Below are 16,770 nucleotides of genomic sequence, written 5' to 3'. Positions count from 1 at the left end.
TTTGTCCTTTGTTTTCATTGTATTAGTTTCACTTATAGAATTATTACTTTATCTGAATGTAAATGTGTTATTTTCAATACCATTCCACAAGTTTTTTTTTTCCAGTTGACTTGCTTTTAAAGAGACCAAGACATCCTGTTCCAGTTTTCAACCCCACTGTGACACAAAGGGGCAATGATTTGATAGTAAATTGCACAGCTAATAAAAAAAAATATGAACCTTACCGTATATTCCATTTAATTTTTGTGTACATGGAAACAGCTTAGCCTACAGTATATGTATACATAGTCGGTGTTTTTTTTCTTTGGAAAATATCAAGAGGTGACTGCCCCCTTGTGGTTTCTTTCTACTAATGAAGGGGGCAGGTTTCATTGTAAATGTTCACAGAACTAAAAAACTACAACATTTGAATGAATTTCTTTTATTTCATTTTATTTGACAAATATATATGAATGCTTACTTCTTATGGGGGTAGAGAAGTGTTTACATAAATTCATTCTAATCCCCTAAATAAACAAAACTAAGAAATCAAGTGAATAGTAAAACATCTAACTGATATAACAAAGCATTTTAACTTGTGCCTTTGGAGACAATTCTACAACAGCATGAAACAACGCTGACAAGCATCTTAGCAGTTTTGCTGACACGTGAGAACGCTAGTTTCCTTTTCATTGACAGTTATTGATGCACAGTTTTTTTTTTTCCTGATTCAACAACTTATCCACCTGTATTTCATGATTAACAGCGATATAATCTTCAAAGTTCAGATGGATGCTGAGAAACTTTCAAAGCCTGAAGGGACTGCCTCTGTTTTAGATACATTTCAATCCAAATGTTCAGGGCTGACATGCGAATTTGCACAAAGACCTTTAAGGCACACAAACATTAGGAGCCCACCATGGGCAGTTTTTGGCAATGCATTGGTCCCATCAGGCAGCCTCTTTTCATTTAACTACAAAGTGAAATAAAAAGCAAGGAACAGCAACAACAAAAAATAAAAATAGTTTATACTTGTCATACAGGAGAGGTAAATTATTTTCTTTTATTAAAAAAGGTACAGAAGCCTAAAGTTAAATTTTATCCTAGCCTAGGAAGTTGGGTCAGTTGGTCAACACTATATTACAAACTAATGTAATCCTAGGTAATGGACATGTAAGCTGATGATGTCAGTCAATCTTTACAGAGAAAACAGCTCTGAGAGGAACCTTTCCTTTTGTTGCATGAATGCCTGAAGGCTTTTTTTCCCTTGCCGGAATGTACTCTCCTTTCTTGAGAATGGCAAGACAACCAAGATCCTCAAGAGTGTTTCAATATTACAAAAACATCTTATGTCAGACACCTTCAATGTATCCAGCACAGTAGCGGGCAGGTAGCCAGCAATGGGGTCCTTCCACTTGATATTCCATGTGATCAGTTCAGTATCTAGCGAGCCAATATCAGGAAGATCCTCTTTGTAAATGCAGGTCACATCGTCTTTCATGCAACCACCCTCCATTTTTGACATGACGTAAGGCACAATCGTCAGACATCTCATGGCGCTAAGGGCATGTTCTGAAAAGAGTTCTGTGACCTCAGTGATGGCATGCTCTACCATCTTAAGACTCACAGTATTTTTGTAATGGTTGCTCAGTGGTTCTTCTACCACAGGGTGCAACAACCGAATCTGTAGTTTCGTAGCTAGTGCCACAGCTTCTCTGAACCAAGTATCATGGTGGGCATCAATATTCCTCTTCACTTCATCCAAGGATGCCATAAGAGCTGGCAAGGAATTCACAGCTGAAAGCACCTCTAAGGCCTTTCCTTGTAAACTCTGACTAAGGTTTTTGGTAATGCCCAAGACATTCTTCAGTACCACAACTGCAAAGACAAACTCAAAATCTCTAATGACGTTGAAAAAGATCTGGGCCTGGCTTGTCTCAGAGTCAACCTTTTGGTTTCTTGTCATTTCCTTCAAACTGTGCATGAGCACTTCCAGTAGCTCCACCATGATTTCAAACATATCATGACTCTTGTCCCACTCACTTATCAACTTGTCCCTCAGCTCATTTCCCTTGCCCTCATCCTGTGGGAACATCCAAGCAATCATGTCCTCTACCTTAGCCTGTAGCACTGCATCATCACTGAACCACTGTAAGATCTTCTCTATAGCAGCCACGCTGTGAGCTATGCTCAGCACAGAACAGGACCTGGCCAGCCACACATTGAGAGACACGGAGGAGCTGACGGTGCGTGCTGCCAAAGGATACTTCTGTGAAACAACAGCAGAAACAGATCTCATCTGAGACCCAACACTCCCAGTGCTCAGCACAGTCTGTCCTCTGCAGAACTCCATGTTGAGCCCCCACTTCTCTGACAGCACTGTCTCCATGGCATCTGCAAAGGTCACAGGGTCCTCGTTGTAGGGGACAAAGGCCACCGTCTCTTCACACTGAGTATCCTGTTTATCCAAGTATCTCACACAAACAGGAATGTAGCATTCACCTTCGATGTCTGTCACCTGCTCTGTAATGATGGTGAAAAACTGGGAATCCCACAGTTCCTTCAGGATTTCTTCTCTTACAGATGGACTGTAGAAAGACATGACTGTTCTCTGACCGTTGTCCCCAGCTTGTTTGTCTGCAGTGTGCTGTTCAACCATATTAGTCAAGGCCAACTGCAAGCCTCTGGGCTCTTCAGAGGAATTGTTCTCCTCTACAAATCCCAGTTCTAAAAAAGGGACAGATATATGTTAATGAATCAGGTACTGTCATCATACAATTTAATTAATCTTTACATGGAATATTGTACCATAACAATCTGCTCTAACTTTTTCACAGAACAAATAGTAAAGCTAGAATTTTCTTTGGGAAAAATTAATCCAAGCAACCAGGCCCCTGTTTTGCAGGATTTTTAATACATGATTGTCAAATGTCAATTGTGTATGATATGATTATACACTATATGGACAAAAGTATTCACATGCCTGACCATTACATTGTAATGACATTGCATTCAAATACATATATTTTAATATGGAGTTGGTCTCCCTTTTGCAGCTATAACAGCTTCCACTCTTCTTGGAAGGCTTTCCACAAGATTTTGGAGTGTTTCTGTGCGAATTTGTGCCCATTCATTCTGTAGAGCATTTATTAGGTCAGGCACTGATGTTGGACGAGAAGGCTTGGCTCGCAATCTCCGTATCAGTCCATCCCAAAGGTGCTCAATGAGGTTGAGGTCAGGGCTCTGTGCAGGCCAGTCAAGTTCTTCCACACCCAACTCATCAAACCTTGCTCCTTGCTTTGTGCACTGGGGCACAGTCATTTTGGAATAGAAAAGGGCCTTCCCCAAACTGTTGCCACAAAGTTGGAAGCATAGCATTATCCAAAATGTCTTCGTGCGCTGAAGCATTAAGATTGCCCTTCACTGGAGATAAGGGGCCTAGCCCAAACCCTGAAAAACAGGTGTGGCCAAATACTTTTGTTCATATAGTGTACATTTATGTATATTGACTGATACATTACTTACCACTTTCCAGGTGCAGGCTTTGAACTAGATTTAGTACCTGGAATGAAAAGGAAATATATGATGTACATGAGAGCAATAATATATACAACCATGGCCATTTTAACCTAATTTAAACTAAACCCTAATTTCTACTAAAGCCTTTGCATTGTCACCTGAAAGATTGGTGCTTATTCTAAGACTACAGAGCAACAGTGATAATGTCTGTACATTGGCAAGGGATTCATTAGCAAGGGATTAATTTGCTGCAATTATTTACCTGAAGAAGATATGAACGTTTCTCTGGGTCCAGATCAATGCACTTGTTGATTACTTCTTCCAAAGCTCGAACAGTTGTGGGATGCATGTGGAGCATCATCATGTCCATTTTGTTATTCTTACAGACACTGTTTTTCAGGAAAGCCCTCATGGCATTCAGAGTTGTTTTCATGAGATCGCACTCCATGCTTACACTCGGCAATACAGCCACTATCTTCAGTAGAGTGCCTACATTGATGTGGTCTTTTGATTCAGGGTGCAGCAGTGTCTCAGATATAGAGGCAGGGGGAGAAACCTCCACACATTTCTCTTTCCAAAAATTTGCCCAGTTACTGATATCCTGTCCAACTGTGTCTGGCTCAGGAAGGTCCATCTGAAGATATTTGATATTTGGTAGCTTCTCTGAAAACTCTGTGACAACAGCCTGTGGGTTGCATGTTGGAAGCAGAGATAAGATCTTCAGTGCATTCAGATGACTTTCTGAAAAGTTGTACTTTAGTTCCTCCATCAGCGAGGCCAAAACAGGAATGCTCAAGGTTTCCCTGTAGTACACTTCAAGTGACTCATACTTGCTGGATTCCTCTGGGTAACAGACCTGTCCTGAGGCCACCTTGGTGGCTAGCTGAGCAGCCTCTTCAAACCAAGGAGAGTGGACCACTTTTATGTTTTCTAGAGCATTATTCAAAGACTCTATAATTGACGCCACTTTATCCACTTCACAGATGATGTCAGCAGGATTACCACACCGGAACACTGTGCTGCAGTTTCGGAGTGGAGCGCAGGCGTTCTTCAGAATCACAAGTGTGATCACAAAATCTGCCTCTCTAACCATCTGTGCCAGTATGCCTGCATGTACTGACATGGTGTTACTCCAAATGCCACCAACATTGCTGCTCACTGAATCCAAGCAGCTCAGCACCCCTTCCAGTGTTTCAACGAAAATGTCAAAAAAGTCTTCTCTCTTCTTCCACCTTGAACAGCAGGTTTCTGGAATTTCAGCCAAGGCTTCTCTAGGTGTGTTCAACAAACCATCTACAGCCTGTGCGAGCTCTCCCTCTAGTCTTGGTGATTGGTCAAAAAACATCAGTAGATCCTCCACTATTTCCAGCACTTTGGTGACAGGTGGGCATGGCAGACTTCCTACTAGCCAGTGGGCAAGTCCACATGACTCACTGGGAGTGTTCATTGCCAGTGGGTTTCTTTCTAATAGGTTCGAGGACAACTTCTTCAGGCCCAGACTCTCAGCACCCGAGCGCATGTAGGCTTGCCCACGACAAAGGTTCATTTGAAGTCCCCAGTCTTCCGTAAGAACTGTCTCAAAGCTCTTTGACTGTGTATCACTATCACTTCCTTCATCAAAGGGCAGGAAACCCAGTAGTTCTACCTTAGGTACACAATTGGTTACATATCTTATGAAGGTGGGTATGTACTTTTTATCAGCAATTGTAGCAACTTTATCTGTGATGAGAGAAAAGAAAGGGGATTCCTGAGCTTCAGAGAGTATTGCTTGCCTGATGGATTTCACAAGACCATCAAGGATTTCCCTTGCTTCAGTACTAGACAAACACTGGCCATCTCCTCCTGCCCAATGGCACATGGTCAGATCCTGCAGGAGCAGCTCTTGGTCTTCCTTAGAAAGTTCTGAAAATGAACAGTTCTTTCTTGCCAGTTTTGTGGCCAGTCTGAATACAATATCCAAACTATGCCGGTTATCTCCTGAATGCCCGTTTGCATCTACGATGTTTGATGGCTGGTCTTCCTTTTTGTCAGAGGATTGTTGTGTTTCAGAATCTTGCATGCCCTCTTTGGGGTATTCCACTGCAACACAAAAAATACAAGTGTAATTAACAATCTGCATGAACTTAGTACATTTAGAGCATATTTGATCAAGCAACAAATATTTTTCATGTTTGTAAATGCAATTACTTTCCTCAAACCCCAAATGACGCAAAGGAAAATCTAACCGAAGAACTAAAATGATGAGTAGTTTAGGCTTGTATTAATGTATAAAAACAATACAAGGAAATCAGACATGTGTGGTATACAAATCTGATACAGCAACAGATGTATAAATACTGACCTAAGGTACTACTTAAGCTACTCACTGTCAGCACCTTCTACATTTAGTGTTGCCTTCGAGGGAAAAATGTATGCTGTTGAAGCATCAACAGCTATTTAGTGAAAGTAATTACCACCATAGCAAATGCCTACCTTAGATTATGATCATTATGATAACCTTTGATTTCTACATTTCAGCATCACAAAAATATAAGCAATTAAGAATGTAGAAACATAAAGGCATAGACTTGTTGGAATGTTTGAACTTACCCTCCATATTAGTTTCTGCATGCTTCACCAGACTTTTGGATTCTTTATCCTGGAAAATATTTTCAATTCATCATTAAAATTTTACCAAAATGTCTTCAATCTCAGGTAGAAAAGGTGCTCAGCAATACCAAGATAAAATAGTCCAATGCCCTCTTAAACATAAAAGTCAAACTTACCAGGCAGAGTCCCTCCAGGGCCTTTGGGGTAATCTTCAAGCACTGTGCAACCATCCTGTCTAAATCTCTGCTGAAGCTGGTTGCCACTTGCAGCATAGCTAAGCATGGAGATCTTTCCTTACTGGGGGTTTCCCTCAGGTAATCTTGAAACATCTTGTGACGCATAGTTTCTCCACAGTGCTCCAGCGCTGTGCTGGGTAACACACACATGATCCTCAGCAAGGTGTTGATGTTTCCAAAGTACTGCATGACGGGAAGGCGAAGTGTCTGAAAGATGGTGTCCGGGATAGTTACGGTCACTACTTTAGTCTTCCACTTCACCCTCCAGCAGCACAGTTCTGTGAAGAAGTTTTCAGGGTCTGGAAGATCACTGCTATAGAGAGGAGGTTTGGACTTGAGAATTTCAAACATGTAACTCACAGTTACAGAGCAAGGGACCAGAGAGAGGAAGTTCAAGGCTTCCTTGTGATCATCAGAGAAATGATCCTTCACAGCAGTGATGAGATTATCCACAAGTGGGACACTCAGTGCATCTTTGTAATATGTAGCTGGTTTCAACATACCATCCCTGGGCATGGGAGCATTTTCAGGCACTTTTATTTGCACGCTGAGACTTTGTGCCACAGCACATGCTTCATCAAACCAATTCTGATGGAACACCTTAATGTTGGTTTTCACTCTATTGAGGGTGGCAACAATGCCACTTATTTGACACAGCTGAGATGCTGCACTAAAGTGATCCTTTTGGAGCCCAGAGCTCAGCTCTTTTGTGAAGGAAGAGGCATTCTTCAGGGCAACCATAGGCACAATGAAATCAAAGTCCCTTATCAAGCCTAATAATCTGTCTGCTCTTTCAGAGGTACTGGCCTTCCACCTTTGTGGCTTGTTGTTCTTAATTTTCTCCAAACATGCAACTAAGGGCTCCAACATCTGCACAAAAACTTCATAGGAGTCATGTTTTTCAAGCCAAAGGGAACAAAACCTCCCCTGCAACTCTTGAATTTTTTCATAGCTCTCCCTCAGACCCTGAGCTATCACCTGATCCAACTGTTTTTCCAGTGCAGGCTCACTGCTAAAGAAGAGCACAACCTCATCCACAGTGTCCAGGGCTCTTGTAATTGCTGGTACAGGTATGGATCTGGACCACCATGTATTAAAGGAGTAGCAAGAACTGTGTGTGCAGATTGCAAGCGGGTACTTTTCCTGAACTTTGCATGCAAATGCCTTCAATTTATAGGACACATCACCAGATCCTAGGTAGGCCTGACCTCTACAGTAGTTCAAATCCAGGTTCCACTCCTTGGTGATGATGTTGTACAGGCGCTCAGACATGGTGTCGCAATCTAAATCTGCCTCCAGAAATCCCATTAGCTCTAGTCTCATGACATCGAAGCTATCCACAAACCTGAGGAAAAGGGGAAGGTACTCCTTCTCCCCCATCTTCACCATGCGATCAATGAAGAGGGAGAAAAAAGAGTTTCCAACCTCAGACAGAATTCCTACTCTCACAGCATCCTCGCACACAGAGAGAACTTCCTTCATTTCAGACCTGGACACATACTCAACATCTCCTCCATGTTCTACACTGGCCTCTGTAGACTGCTTGCTTTGGCTTTTGCATGCCATTGTCACAGCAGCCTGCAGGGCAGCTTTCAGTGCCTCTTTATCAGTCTCTGCGCATCCTGAATGATCCATTTTCTCTTCCTCAGCCACAAAAGTCATGACTTGTGTATCCTCGACTTCTTCTTTTAAGTCATTTCTTTCACCATCTTCTGAAGCTGAAAGAGGGAAACACATCCGCACAAGTAGTATCAATGTATGCTGCATTTCCTTAGTCATGAAACTCAAAACTTGGAATAAAAGGAATTATGAACTTACCTGCAATTTGAGTGTCAGTCACATCATCCTCCTGTGTACAAACAAGAATGAAATCATAAAGGTCAATACAGAATGCATATTACCACAACATTTTAGAATTAGAAGCATTATCTGAACCCTGATGTATTTATCAGATATAATTAATTAAAAAGAATACAGTTAAAACACTTTTCAGACAACACAGAATGTCCAACACAGAATGTCCAACAACATTTTTCAATGATTTTACCATGTGCAATTGCTGCAATATGTCAGGATGTTTCTGGACGAAAGATTCAACCATGTCTTCAAAATTGAAGTGCACATCTTGATTGACGTAAACAAACGCCATGTTGCGAACTCTCTGGTCCTCTGGTGTAGCCCTCAGGTAGGAATGGTATCGATCCAATACCATATCATATTGTCCATACACATCTGCCTCAGCATTTACACAGGGAATGGTCCCTAGGACTTTCAGCAGGCTCTGAACATTGGGGTAAAATCCAATATCTGGAATTTTCAAGGTCCCAAAAACTGTTGTGGGGAGGATCCTGCGTTTGCTTGCATGTTTCCACTTGACCTCCCAGCAACCAAGCTCATCGTAAAAGGAGTCAGGTCTGGCGAGGTTGTTCAAGTTAGCATCTGCCACTTTGTCCCTACGTATGCTGAAATTGTGGTCAGCCATGTAAGAAGGCACCAGAGACAGCCATCTAAGGATCCGCACCATCTCGGTGCTGAACACCTTCTTCACTTCTTCAATCAGATACTGCAGAATCTGAGCACTTAATGTCTCTCGATAAAAATCTTCTGGAGAGCTTTGAGCGATTTCCTCTTTACTTTTCCCTTCAGAGATCTCTGGCAGAGAGACTTCAACTCCCAGCTTCTTTGCCCTACATACAGCATCAGAGTACCATTTTCTGTGGAATATTGCAATCTCCTGTAGCTGTTTGTTCAGTAGCTTTAAGGCATTCGAGATGGTGTACTGCAAAGTGCTACTGATGCTAATTGTTCCTTTCAGACTGGGGTTGAGGATACTAACACAACACAACGTGTTCTTTAAAACAACAAGAGTGATGATGAAACTGAAATCCATCAGCACTGGCCGCAACCTGGCCATCTGCTCTGCAGTGTCCGCGTCGCTTGTGTTCATCTCATTAATGCAGCTAAGCAGTGGCTCTAAAATGTCCAACATTGTCTGGAAGGCGTCAACACCATACTCCCAGTGGTTCTGGCAGGCCTCCTTGATCCTATCTACCTCTCCTTTCATGTGGCCATACAGAGACGAGATCTTTGCTTCTACTTTTTCCCAGAGAGTCAAAGATTTTCTCAGCAGATTTGCGACCTCTTCCACAGTGTTTACTACTTTTTGGATGGAGATGATTGGCATACAACGGATCAGCCACATGTTAAACGCGTATGGGTCACTGGGTGCCAATACCACCTGTGGGAACTCCCGCAGGATCCTGCTGGACAGGTCTTTCATCTTCTGGCAGATGCTCCCAGTGGTGAGGTATGTAAGCCCTCTACAGTGTTCCATTCGCAGTCCCCATTTATTGCGTATGGCTGAGAGAAGCATGTAAGCCAAAGTGTCTGCGTCTACGTCACAGGGAAGGAATCCCATTAGGTGCTTCTGTGGGAACCCTGCCACTGTGACGGACCTGATGAACACCGGTATCTGGTCTTTTCCTTCAATGCTGGCTACATCCTGTAACAGGATGGAGAAAAAACGGGCAGACCTCAAACTGTTACGTATCTCTTCCCGCATGAGGTCTTCACTGAACTGCAGAACTTCTTTCTGGTCAATTTTTTCTGCACAAATGGGGTTGAGATGGGGCAGCTCTCCGTGGCCTCCCATGGGCTCAAGTGCATTTGACTTAGCATCGTTCCTGATGCTGAATCCAGTGAAAGCCAGAGTTTCCTTAAAATACAGTTTCAGGGTTTCCTTCGCTTTGGATGTGGAGGGATCCTCTTTCTCTTGGTGTTCTGGTTCCAATTCACATATAGTGCTGTTCTCTCCTGGCTCCTCCTTCACTTCAGGTGCAGGACACTCATCTAAAGTAAAACAAGACAAAAACACTGCAGCATATCACACTCATATGGAGTGACCATCATTATGTGAACCACATTCATATATCATCAGTGGTGCCTGCCTTAGTCATGGAGTAATTTAACACTTCATATGGGTCTGCTGAATAAAAACAGCAAATTACGTGGATACTTTCTGGTTGCTAAGCATAAATACAACTACAGAGATCTCGTTAAAGACAGCATGCAGACACTAAGGTTCCATTCTGAAAATTTTTCATGACAACAAAAGCTTTGTGACAAGCACACACTCTGTAGAGTCCAGATATGCCGCATGTTTTGTACGCCATGTAGGGATTTCTTAAGCAATGTTAAATCAAAACAAGTGCTACCTGAGTCACTCCAGCACATAACTGTTCAAAGAGGACAATGGGGTTACATAGTGGGTGCAGGTAAGTGCACAAGTACTACAGGAAACTGTACAGTTGAAACTGTTTTCAGAAAGTTTATGAAATTTGTTAGATTGGTCATTTCATTTAGATTGACACAGAAAAGATCACGTGTTTAATGGGTCCCAATTTCAGTTTGACTAGGTAGTGAAACAATTTTTGGTATCTCACCAATCCACAGCCTTTGCATTTGGTCTGCTTATCGATATAATACAACATAAGATGTGTCACAAGCAGTAAATTTTGCACAGAGTAGGGTCAGTAAATATCAGCAATGTACTTTGATGTCTTAAGACACCAAACCCATGAGAAAATACAAGGAGCACCAAAATCTAGCTTCCACCTGCAGCAGTTCCAAACCAGAGCACATACAACAGTCTACACAGCAACTAATTGCAAAACTAAAATATATCATATGCATGCACATGCCTTGTCATACAAAAGGGGCCCTGCATTTTTTGAAACCAGGTTTTAAAAATACAGCCTCCTGAAACCACGTGCACATGTTGAGCAATCATTAAACTTCCTCCCTGTGCCATACCTGAAACACATCAATTAGTCATTACATTTTTACTAATTACATGAAATTACACGACTTCTCACAAAGCAATGGCCATGCCTATTTACTCACACTTATTTTTTATTCAGCAGTATTAATTACTGTTTGTCAGTAAAACATCAAAATTTTTACCGGTAGCAGAATATGACTTGTCAACTGATGATTTTAAGCATTTTATATATAAAAAAATATTGTATTAGAAAAGCTCATTGATATTGTGACAAAGACTAACTGTTACAATGGACTAACTGCAAAATAATGATGAGATCATTTTTTAATTAAATGTTCTGAATCTTCATGGAAAGCTACTGACAAACTAGAAAATAGTCAATCTGTACCCACAATAGTTATGAGTAAAAGCAGATGTTTAAGATTAAAAATCAAAATTTATGACATTAAAAGTAAAATGTCAAACATTTTTGTTTAAAGCCAACTAAAGTCAAAATTAAATCTGAAATATTCTCCCTACACGGCTTTTGTAGTGCTCCTCCATATTTCTTTTGCATGTAGAGGACCAAAGGGCAAAGGGCAATACCCACCAAGTAACATGCAACATATGCAAAACATATTCTGTTTCTGTATGCTTATGTAAAAAAGACAACCGATAACAATCATATCATCAATTTAAATTCAGCATTTAAACACATTAAAAAGTGAAGATGAAATTATGGGACTAACCTTTTGCTTTCTTCAAGGCAGCAAGCTCCTCATCAGTCTATGAGGTACAAGAGCAATTAGTGAAATGAATTAAAACAAAAGAATCTCCCTTTTTGTAAAAAATCATTAAAATGTCTCAGAAGCACATTTTTTACTAAAACGACAAGGACAAACAAATGTTCACTTAACGGATCCTGAATTTACTTAAGGTTATGAATCCCTTGTGGATGACTTTTCCCCCCCAATATGTTTTGTAACGCAATGTGATCCAGAACAATGTATGCATTTTGATCAGTCAATTTGCTTTGACAAGCATAAAAACAACTTTGAAATGTGAACTGACATTTTGACATGTGAGGACCTGTATCTGTACAATTTGGCAATGTTCAGGCCTCTGACCAAGTAACATCATGGCTCCTGATTTTCTAGTTTTGCTTCAACTGAATACTTGAGTTTAGGAATTGAAAGTCATCTCACTAATCAGCATTGGGAAAACAACATTAAGAAAGTGGCTGCAAGTTTGTATCCCTGCTATGCATTTCATTCAGTGACTGTCTTTTTAAACCAGAGAAGGACTCACAGGCTCTCGTATTCGCTTCCTGTTGCGGCTCTGCGGATTGTTCAGGTGGCTAGTGAAGTCAAATATAGTTGGAACAGCACCTTCCTTCAACACCGTTCTAAGAGCACTCTGGGGAAAAAAGAAAATACAATTTTGTATTTTGTATAGACATACCATTTTCAGAAGATGCCTGACTACATATAACAGCACAAAGGAAATAGAACACTGCAAGCAAGATAAATTTGACAAACATCAAGATAAACAAAATCTCATGTATTGTATTAGATGACATCTGAAACTATTTTTAAATACATTATATGTATACACTTTTTAATATATATTCATACATATCATTTATACAGTATTTATAAATATATATTATATTCTCTGGTTTCCATCTTCTGGATTCCAAGCTGTCATCAGTAGGTGCTTTCCTTTTTGTTGACATGCTTTGACTGAATTTTCATTTTCAACGATATTTTAAAACATATTTCAGAATCTCTAGTTTCCAGCTCTCTGGGACTTTCAGTTTTCATCAGTAGGTGCTTTAGTTCTTCTTGACATGTTTTGACTGAATTTTTACCTGCTGTCATCAACTCAGCAGACATAGGAAAGAGGGAAATTTCCTGATTGGGCAAGTATTAACTAACACCAGAGGACAGAATAAGATGCTGCAAATGAACACAGTGAAATCCAATAGCCTTTTCCCAACCCGAGACATCTGTTACAATACTCACTGTCTTCTGGCGATGTAATAACTTATACACACACCCTCTTGCTATATTTTGGATAGGAATGGCTAGCTTGATAAGCACTCAGATGACAAAACCCAGCTGTAAAAAACTTCAGGAGCCTATTAGCTCTCCAACATGCTATCAAGAGCATACTAGCCAAAACAGCAATATCTATGCACAACAGTAAGCTTTTTTAAACACTTCTGAGAAGTAGTGACGATTTCTGTGTTTTTCTGTTTTTCATGGTGTCGTCCATATTTTGCTAGAAAAGGTGATTATGAGTAACAACGTACATGTTGTTTGCCAACTAGAAAGTGAATAATCAATGTGCCAGATGAACTATACTGGTTAACTAAACCTTACCCAAATATCTCTGGTGACAGTTTACAACTGGGTTAAATGTATTGTAATAAACTAAAAGCAATGCAGCTCCTCTTTGAAAGACCATTAGCCACAAGATTAAAGCCGTTTAGAAGTGAACTTACAATGCCTGTGAACCATCTTGCTATCAGTGAAAACAAAATACAAACTTCACATCTACCCACACACCTTCATTACTGTACCAACATGAACCCACTTTTATCATCTCTAAGAGAAATTCTGAAGCACGGCCTTCTCTTTTCTTTGTATTGTTTTTTGTAAACCACAGCACAGCTTTGTTTAAACATGATTTGGTAACATCAACTCTGCTTTAATAAATAATTCTCAAAAGAAAGTAACATCTGTAAGAGTTTAATATTCAAGCTGGATAGTAGCTGGATGCTCGATGAGGACTTGAACTTGAAGGCTATGAAAATCATACACAGAGAATCACAGACATCTTCAATTGTTCAGCAAATAGATTATACGGAATAATATAAATAATAATAAAAAACACTGGGCAGGGCAACCAGAAATGATTGGCTTCTTGTATATAGCTGTAATGAAACCCCCCAAATCTGTGTGAATGAACAAAGCTTACAGTACAAGGCAAGGTCAGCAATCATTCCACAGAGGCTAAATGACAATGACAAAGGGCTTTTAAACAGAGTGAATTGCTGAGGCATAAAAATGTGAAATCTGCATCTGCTAACAGGATACTTACATGCCTGCATATAAGGGAAGGCTCGAAATGTTTTGCACAGAGCTTATAGAGTCTGTGCAGTTGTTCTGGTGTTTTCGTCTCAAGATCAGGTCTGCGACAGTTATCCAACCATTGCTTACATCTAAATCAGAGAGCAAGAGGAAAAAAAGTGTGAGGGGGAAGGGGAAGACTACCACAAAGTGCAATGCAGATTTAAGGGTGTTTTCACAAAAAACTGCAGTGATGCTTTACTGACGGTCTAAATTTTTAATATGCCGAAGGAGACATGTTGTACTACACAGCACAAGGAAAGTGAACCAGATGACAGCAATGCTCTATAACATGACTTCACTTCCAGTAGCCTACTCTTTTTTTCTACGATAATTTATATCTGACCGAGGACAGTTGATTTTCACATACAAATATCAAGTCTGCCAGTAGATATATGCTATTAACAAAAGTATTTTAAAATATATAAACTTTGAAGTGTTTCAGATTTACCCATATATATCTAGCGCACACATTGATGCAAGTAAAGCGCTGCCAACACTGAAGGGTTCATCAAAACAGGGAAATAGGCATGTAATTACAACTCATAGTTATATGTATACAACTTAATGCATGCTGATATACACATTAAAATTTATATTTTTTTCTCCATTTGGGGAGCTAGCCAGCTCGCTAAATAATTCGATCCACTGGGGGCGGCTAAGCGGCTAACTAGCTAGCAACATAAAATAGTTCTGCACTGGTCTAGCTAAAATCAGTTAATCTAATTTGGTCTAAAAGATGCGTCACTGCATTTCTAGTAAACTACTGTACTGTACTTACCGCTCTGGGTCTAGTGGAAACCTGAAAAAAGCAACGTTGGACTGGTCTGTGCACTGATTACAATTCGCTGCGGCACAGCAGTCGGGCATTTTGGACTGCATGCACTCGCTGATTCACAATAAATTTTGCATCCCACTAACTTACAAAAAATACTAAAGAAATATCTAAAAATCACTCTGTGCTATATATAACCATTGATATCATAACTAAAGCGCACACGAAAATTCTATGTCTAAGACCGCTGGCTTCAAAACTTGTGGCTATTTCTAGCGCGATGTAATTATTCGAGCGAACATAAACCAGGAAGAACACCTATACGAAACGGAAATAGACACTGAGCTTGTATGGCGCACTGATCTCTGGTACGGCGATCTTGAACCGTTTTCGTTTAAATAACAAAAAATAGAGGTCACAGTTTTTTAGTTTATGTATAATATTTGTTTTGGTCTTAAAACTGCCTATATTAATTCTAAAGTTATTTGGAAATGGGTCTGCTAAATGTTTGCAGCGTACCACGAGGTATTGAATTTTTCGATCATCACGTGACAGATGTCTAACCACTCCCCTCAGTGACTCACAGAGCAGAAATCAATTTTTAGTGGCCATGACCGACATCTTAGGTCTAAAGTGAGCGTACTATTTTTCGTTGCCTTATCATAGATTCGGTTGGGACAATGGAAACCATGCATGATGCTCTTCTATGAATGCAATGTATAAGTGTTTTTTTTTTTTTCTCAAATGCAGTGTATGTACAAAAAATCAGTCGTCTTTACCTAATTGGAATTGTCATCATAAGTTTTTTGTTGAATGTAACCTTGAAAGATTTAGCTGAAGTTATGAAGAAAAAATATAAGGAAAATACTGGGCAAGCAAAAAATGATCTCCTCATTTGTACATCATTGACCTCCACAATTCCTATTCATGGCATTTCAGAATACCAGTGGTCTGAATAAAGTTGGATCCATCTGCACTTTTTTTTATGATAATGTTGTGATTTACATTTTGTTCCACCCAGGCCCGGCGCTATGGGGGTGCTATGGGGGACCTCAGTGCACCCCCAGCTGTCTCCTTATATCCCGATGTCTACATAGCATATATTGTTTGTTTTTTTTTAAATATGACTTTTTGATTACTGATTATTACAATTAGACAAATTAGATTACAATTGCAGCCCTCTGTATTTTCTGGCACCGGGCCTGGTTCAACCAGACATAGTCCTTTGGTTTGGACAGCAGTGGGACAGGTACTGGGGTTTTCTCTGACAATTAGTCTGTTCAGTCAATTTTCCACATTAATTCCACATCACTTCACAAAGCAAACATTAACGTAAAATCAAAGATGAGCTGGTATTGAGTGATTTTATTCATGCATAGTTCCACCAAGGTCATGTATACATGCATTCATTTTGAGTTGGCACATGGACACTACAAAACAAACACATGAAAACTTAAATAATTTCCTCTGAGCCATAACGACCTACGTTCACTTCAGAGCACCATCCTATTAAACCTGCAGCAGAATGTTCGGAATTTGGCTGGTAAAACAAATTAACACCTCCTCAGCTAGGTAGGTTAGGTAGCTACATCAGCTACCTAGCCTTATGATGCAGCCAAACAGTTGGGACACTAAAGGTTTTTAAAGTGAAGGGAATACTTTGTGATTTTGCTCATCCCCCACCCCCAACAAACACACCTCCACAGATGTACAGTTTTAAACAAACAAGCAAATAATACATTGTTTCAAAGGCTTTCTGTCTTCCACACTTTGTTAATT

At 40.2% G+C, this 16,770-nt stretch overlaps 1 protein-coding gene across 1 annotated transcript; it reads right to left on the bottom strand.

Annotated features, from left to right (window-relative positions):
• Positions 1-461: 461 nt before the first annotated feature.
• On the bottom strand, positions 462-15,487 carry si:dkey-250d21.1. Its single transcript, XM_036524404.1, has 11 exons — positions 14,998-15,487; positions 14,188-14,308; positions 12,391-12,498; positions 11,832-11,868; positions 8,371-10,172; positions 8,142-8,172; positions 6,264-8,041; positions 6,088-6,136; positions 3,761-5,577; positions 3,505-3,541; positions 462-2,706 (listed from the first exon to the last, which is right to left on the bottom strand). Exons 1-11 carry the CDS (start codon positions 15,096-15,098, stop codon positions 1,178-1,180), a joined length of 7,410 nt encoding a protein of 2,469 aa, XP_036380297.1. The 5' UTR covers positions 15,099-15,487; the 3' UTR covers positions 462-1,177.
• Positions 15,488-16,770: the final 1,283 nt, after the last annotated feature.

The sequence above is a fragment of the Megalops cyprinoides genome, chromosome 3, assembly GCF_013368585.1.
Source record: "Megalops cyprinoides isolate fMegCyp1 chromosome 3, fMegCyp1.pri, whole genome shotgun sequence".
Taxonomy (NCBI): domain Eukaryota; kingdom Metazoa; phylum Chordata; class Actinopteri; order Elopiformes; family Megalopidae; genus Megalops; species Megalops cyprinoides.
This window is presented reverse-complemented; position numbering and strand designations above follow the sequence as displayed.

What these genes read in the sequence shown, in the direction of transcription:
- si:dkey-250d21.1 (XM_036524404.1), bottom strand. Translation starts at nt 15,098, where the DNA reads ATGCAGTCCAAAATGCCCGACTGCTGTGCCGCAGCGAATTGTAATCAG. An exon ending in CTTCCCTTATATGCAGGCAT is followed by an intron (nt 12,499 to 14,187) that starts GTAAGTATCCTG and finishes TTTTTTCCCCAG; the next exon opens with AGTGCTCTTAGAACGGTGTT. An exon ending in TATTGCAGCAATTGCACATG is followed by an intron (nt 8,173 to 8,370) that starts GTAAAATCATTG and finishes GTTTGTACACAG; the next exon opens with GAGGATGATGTGACTGACAC.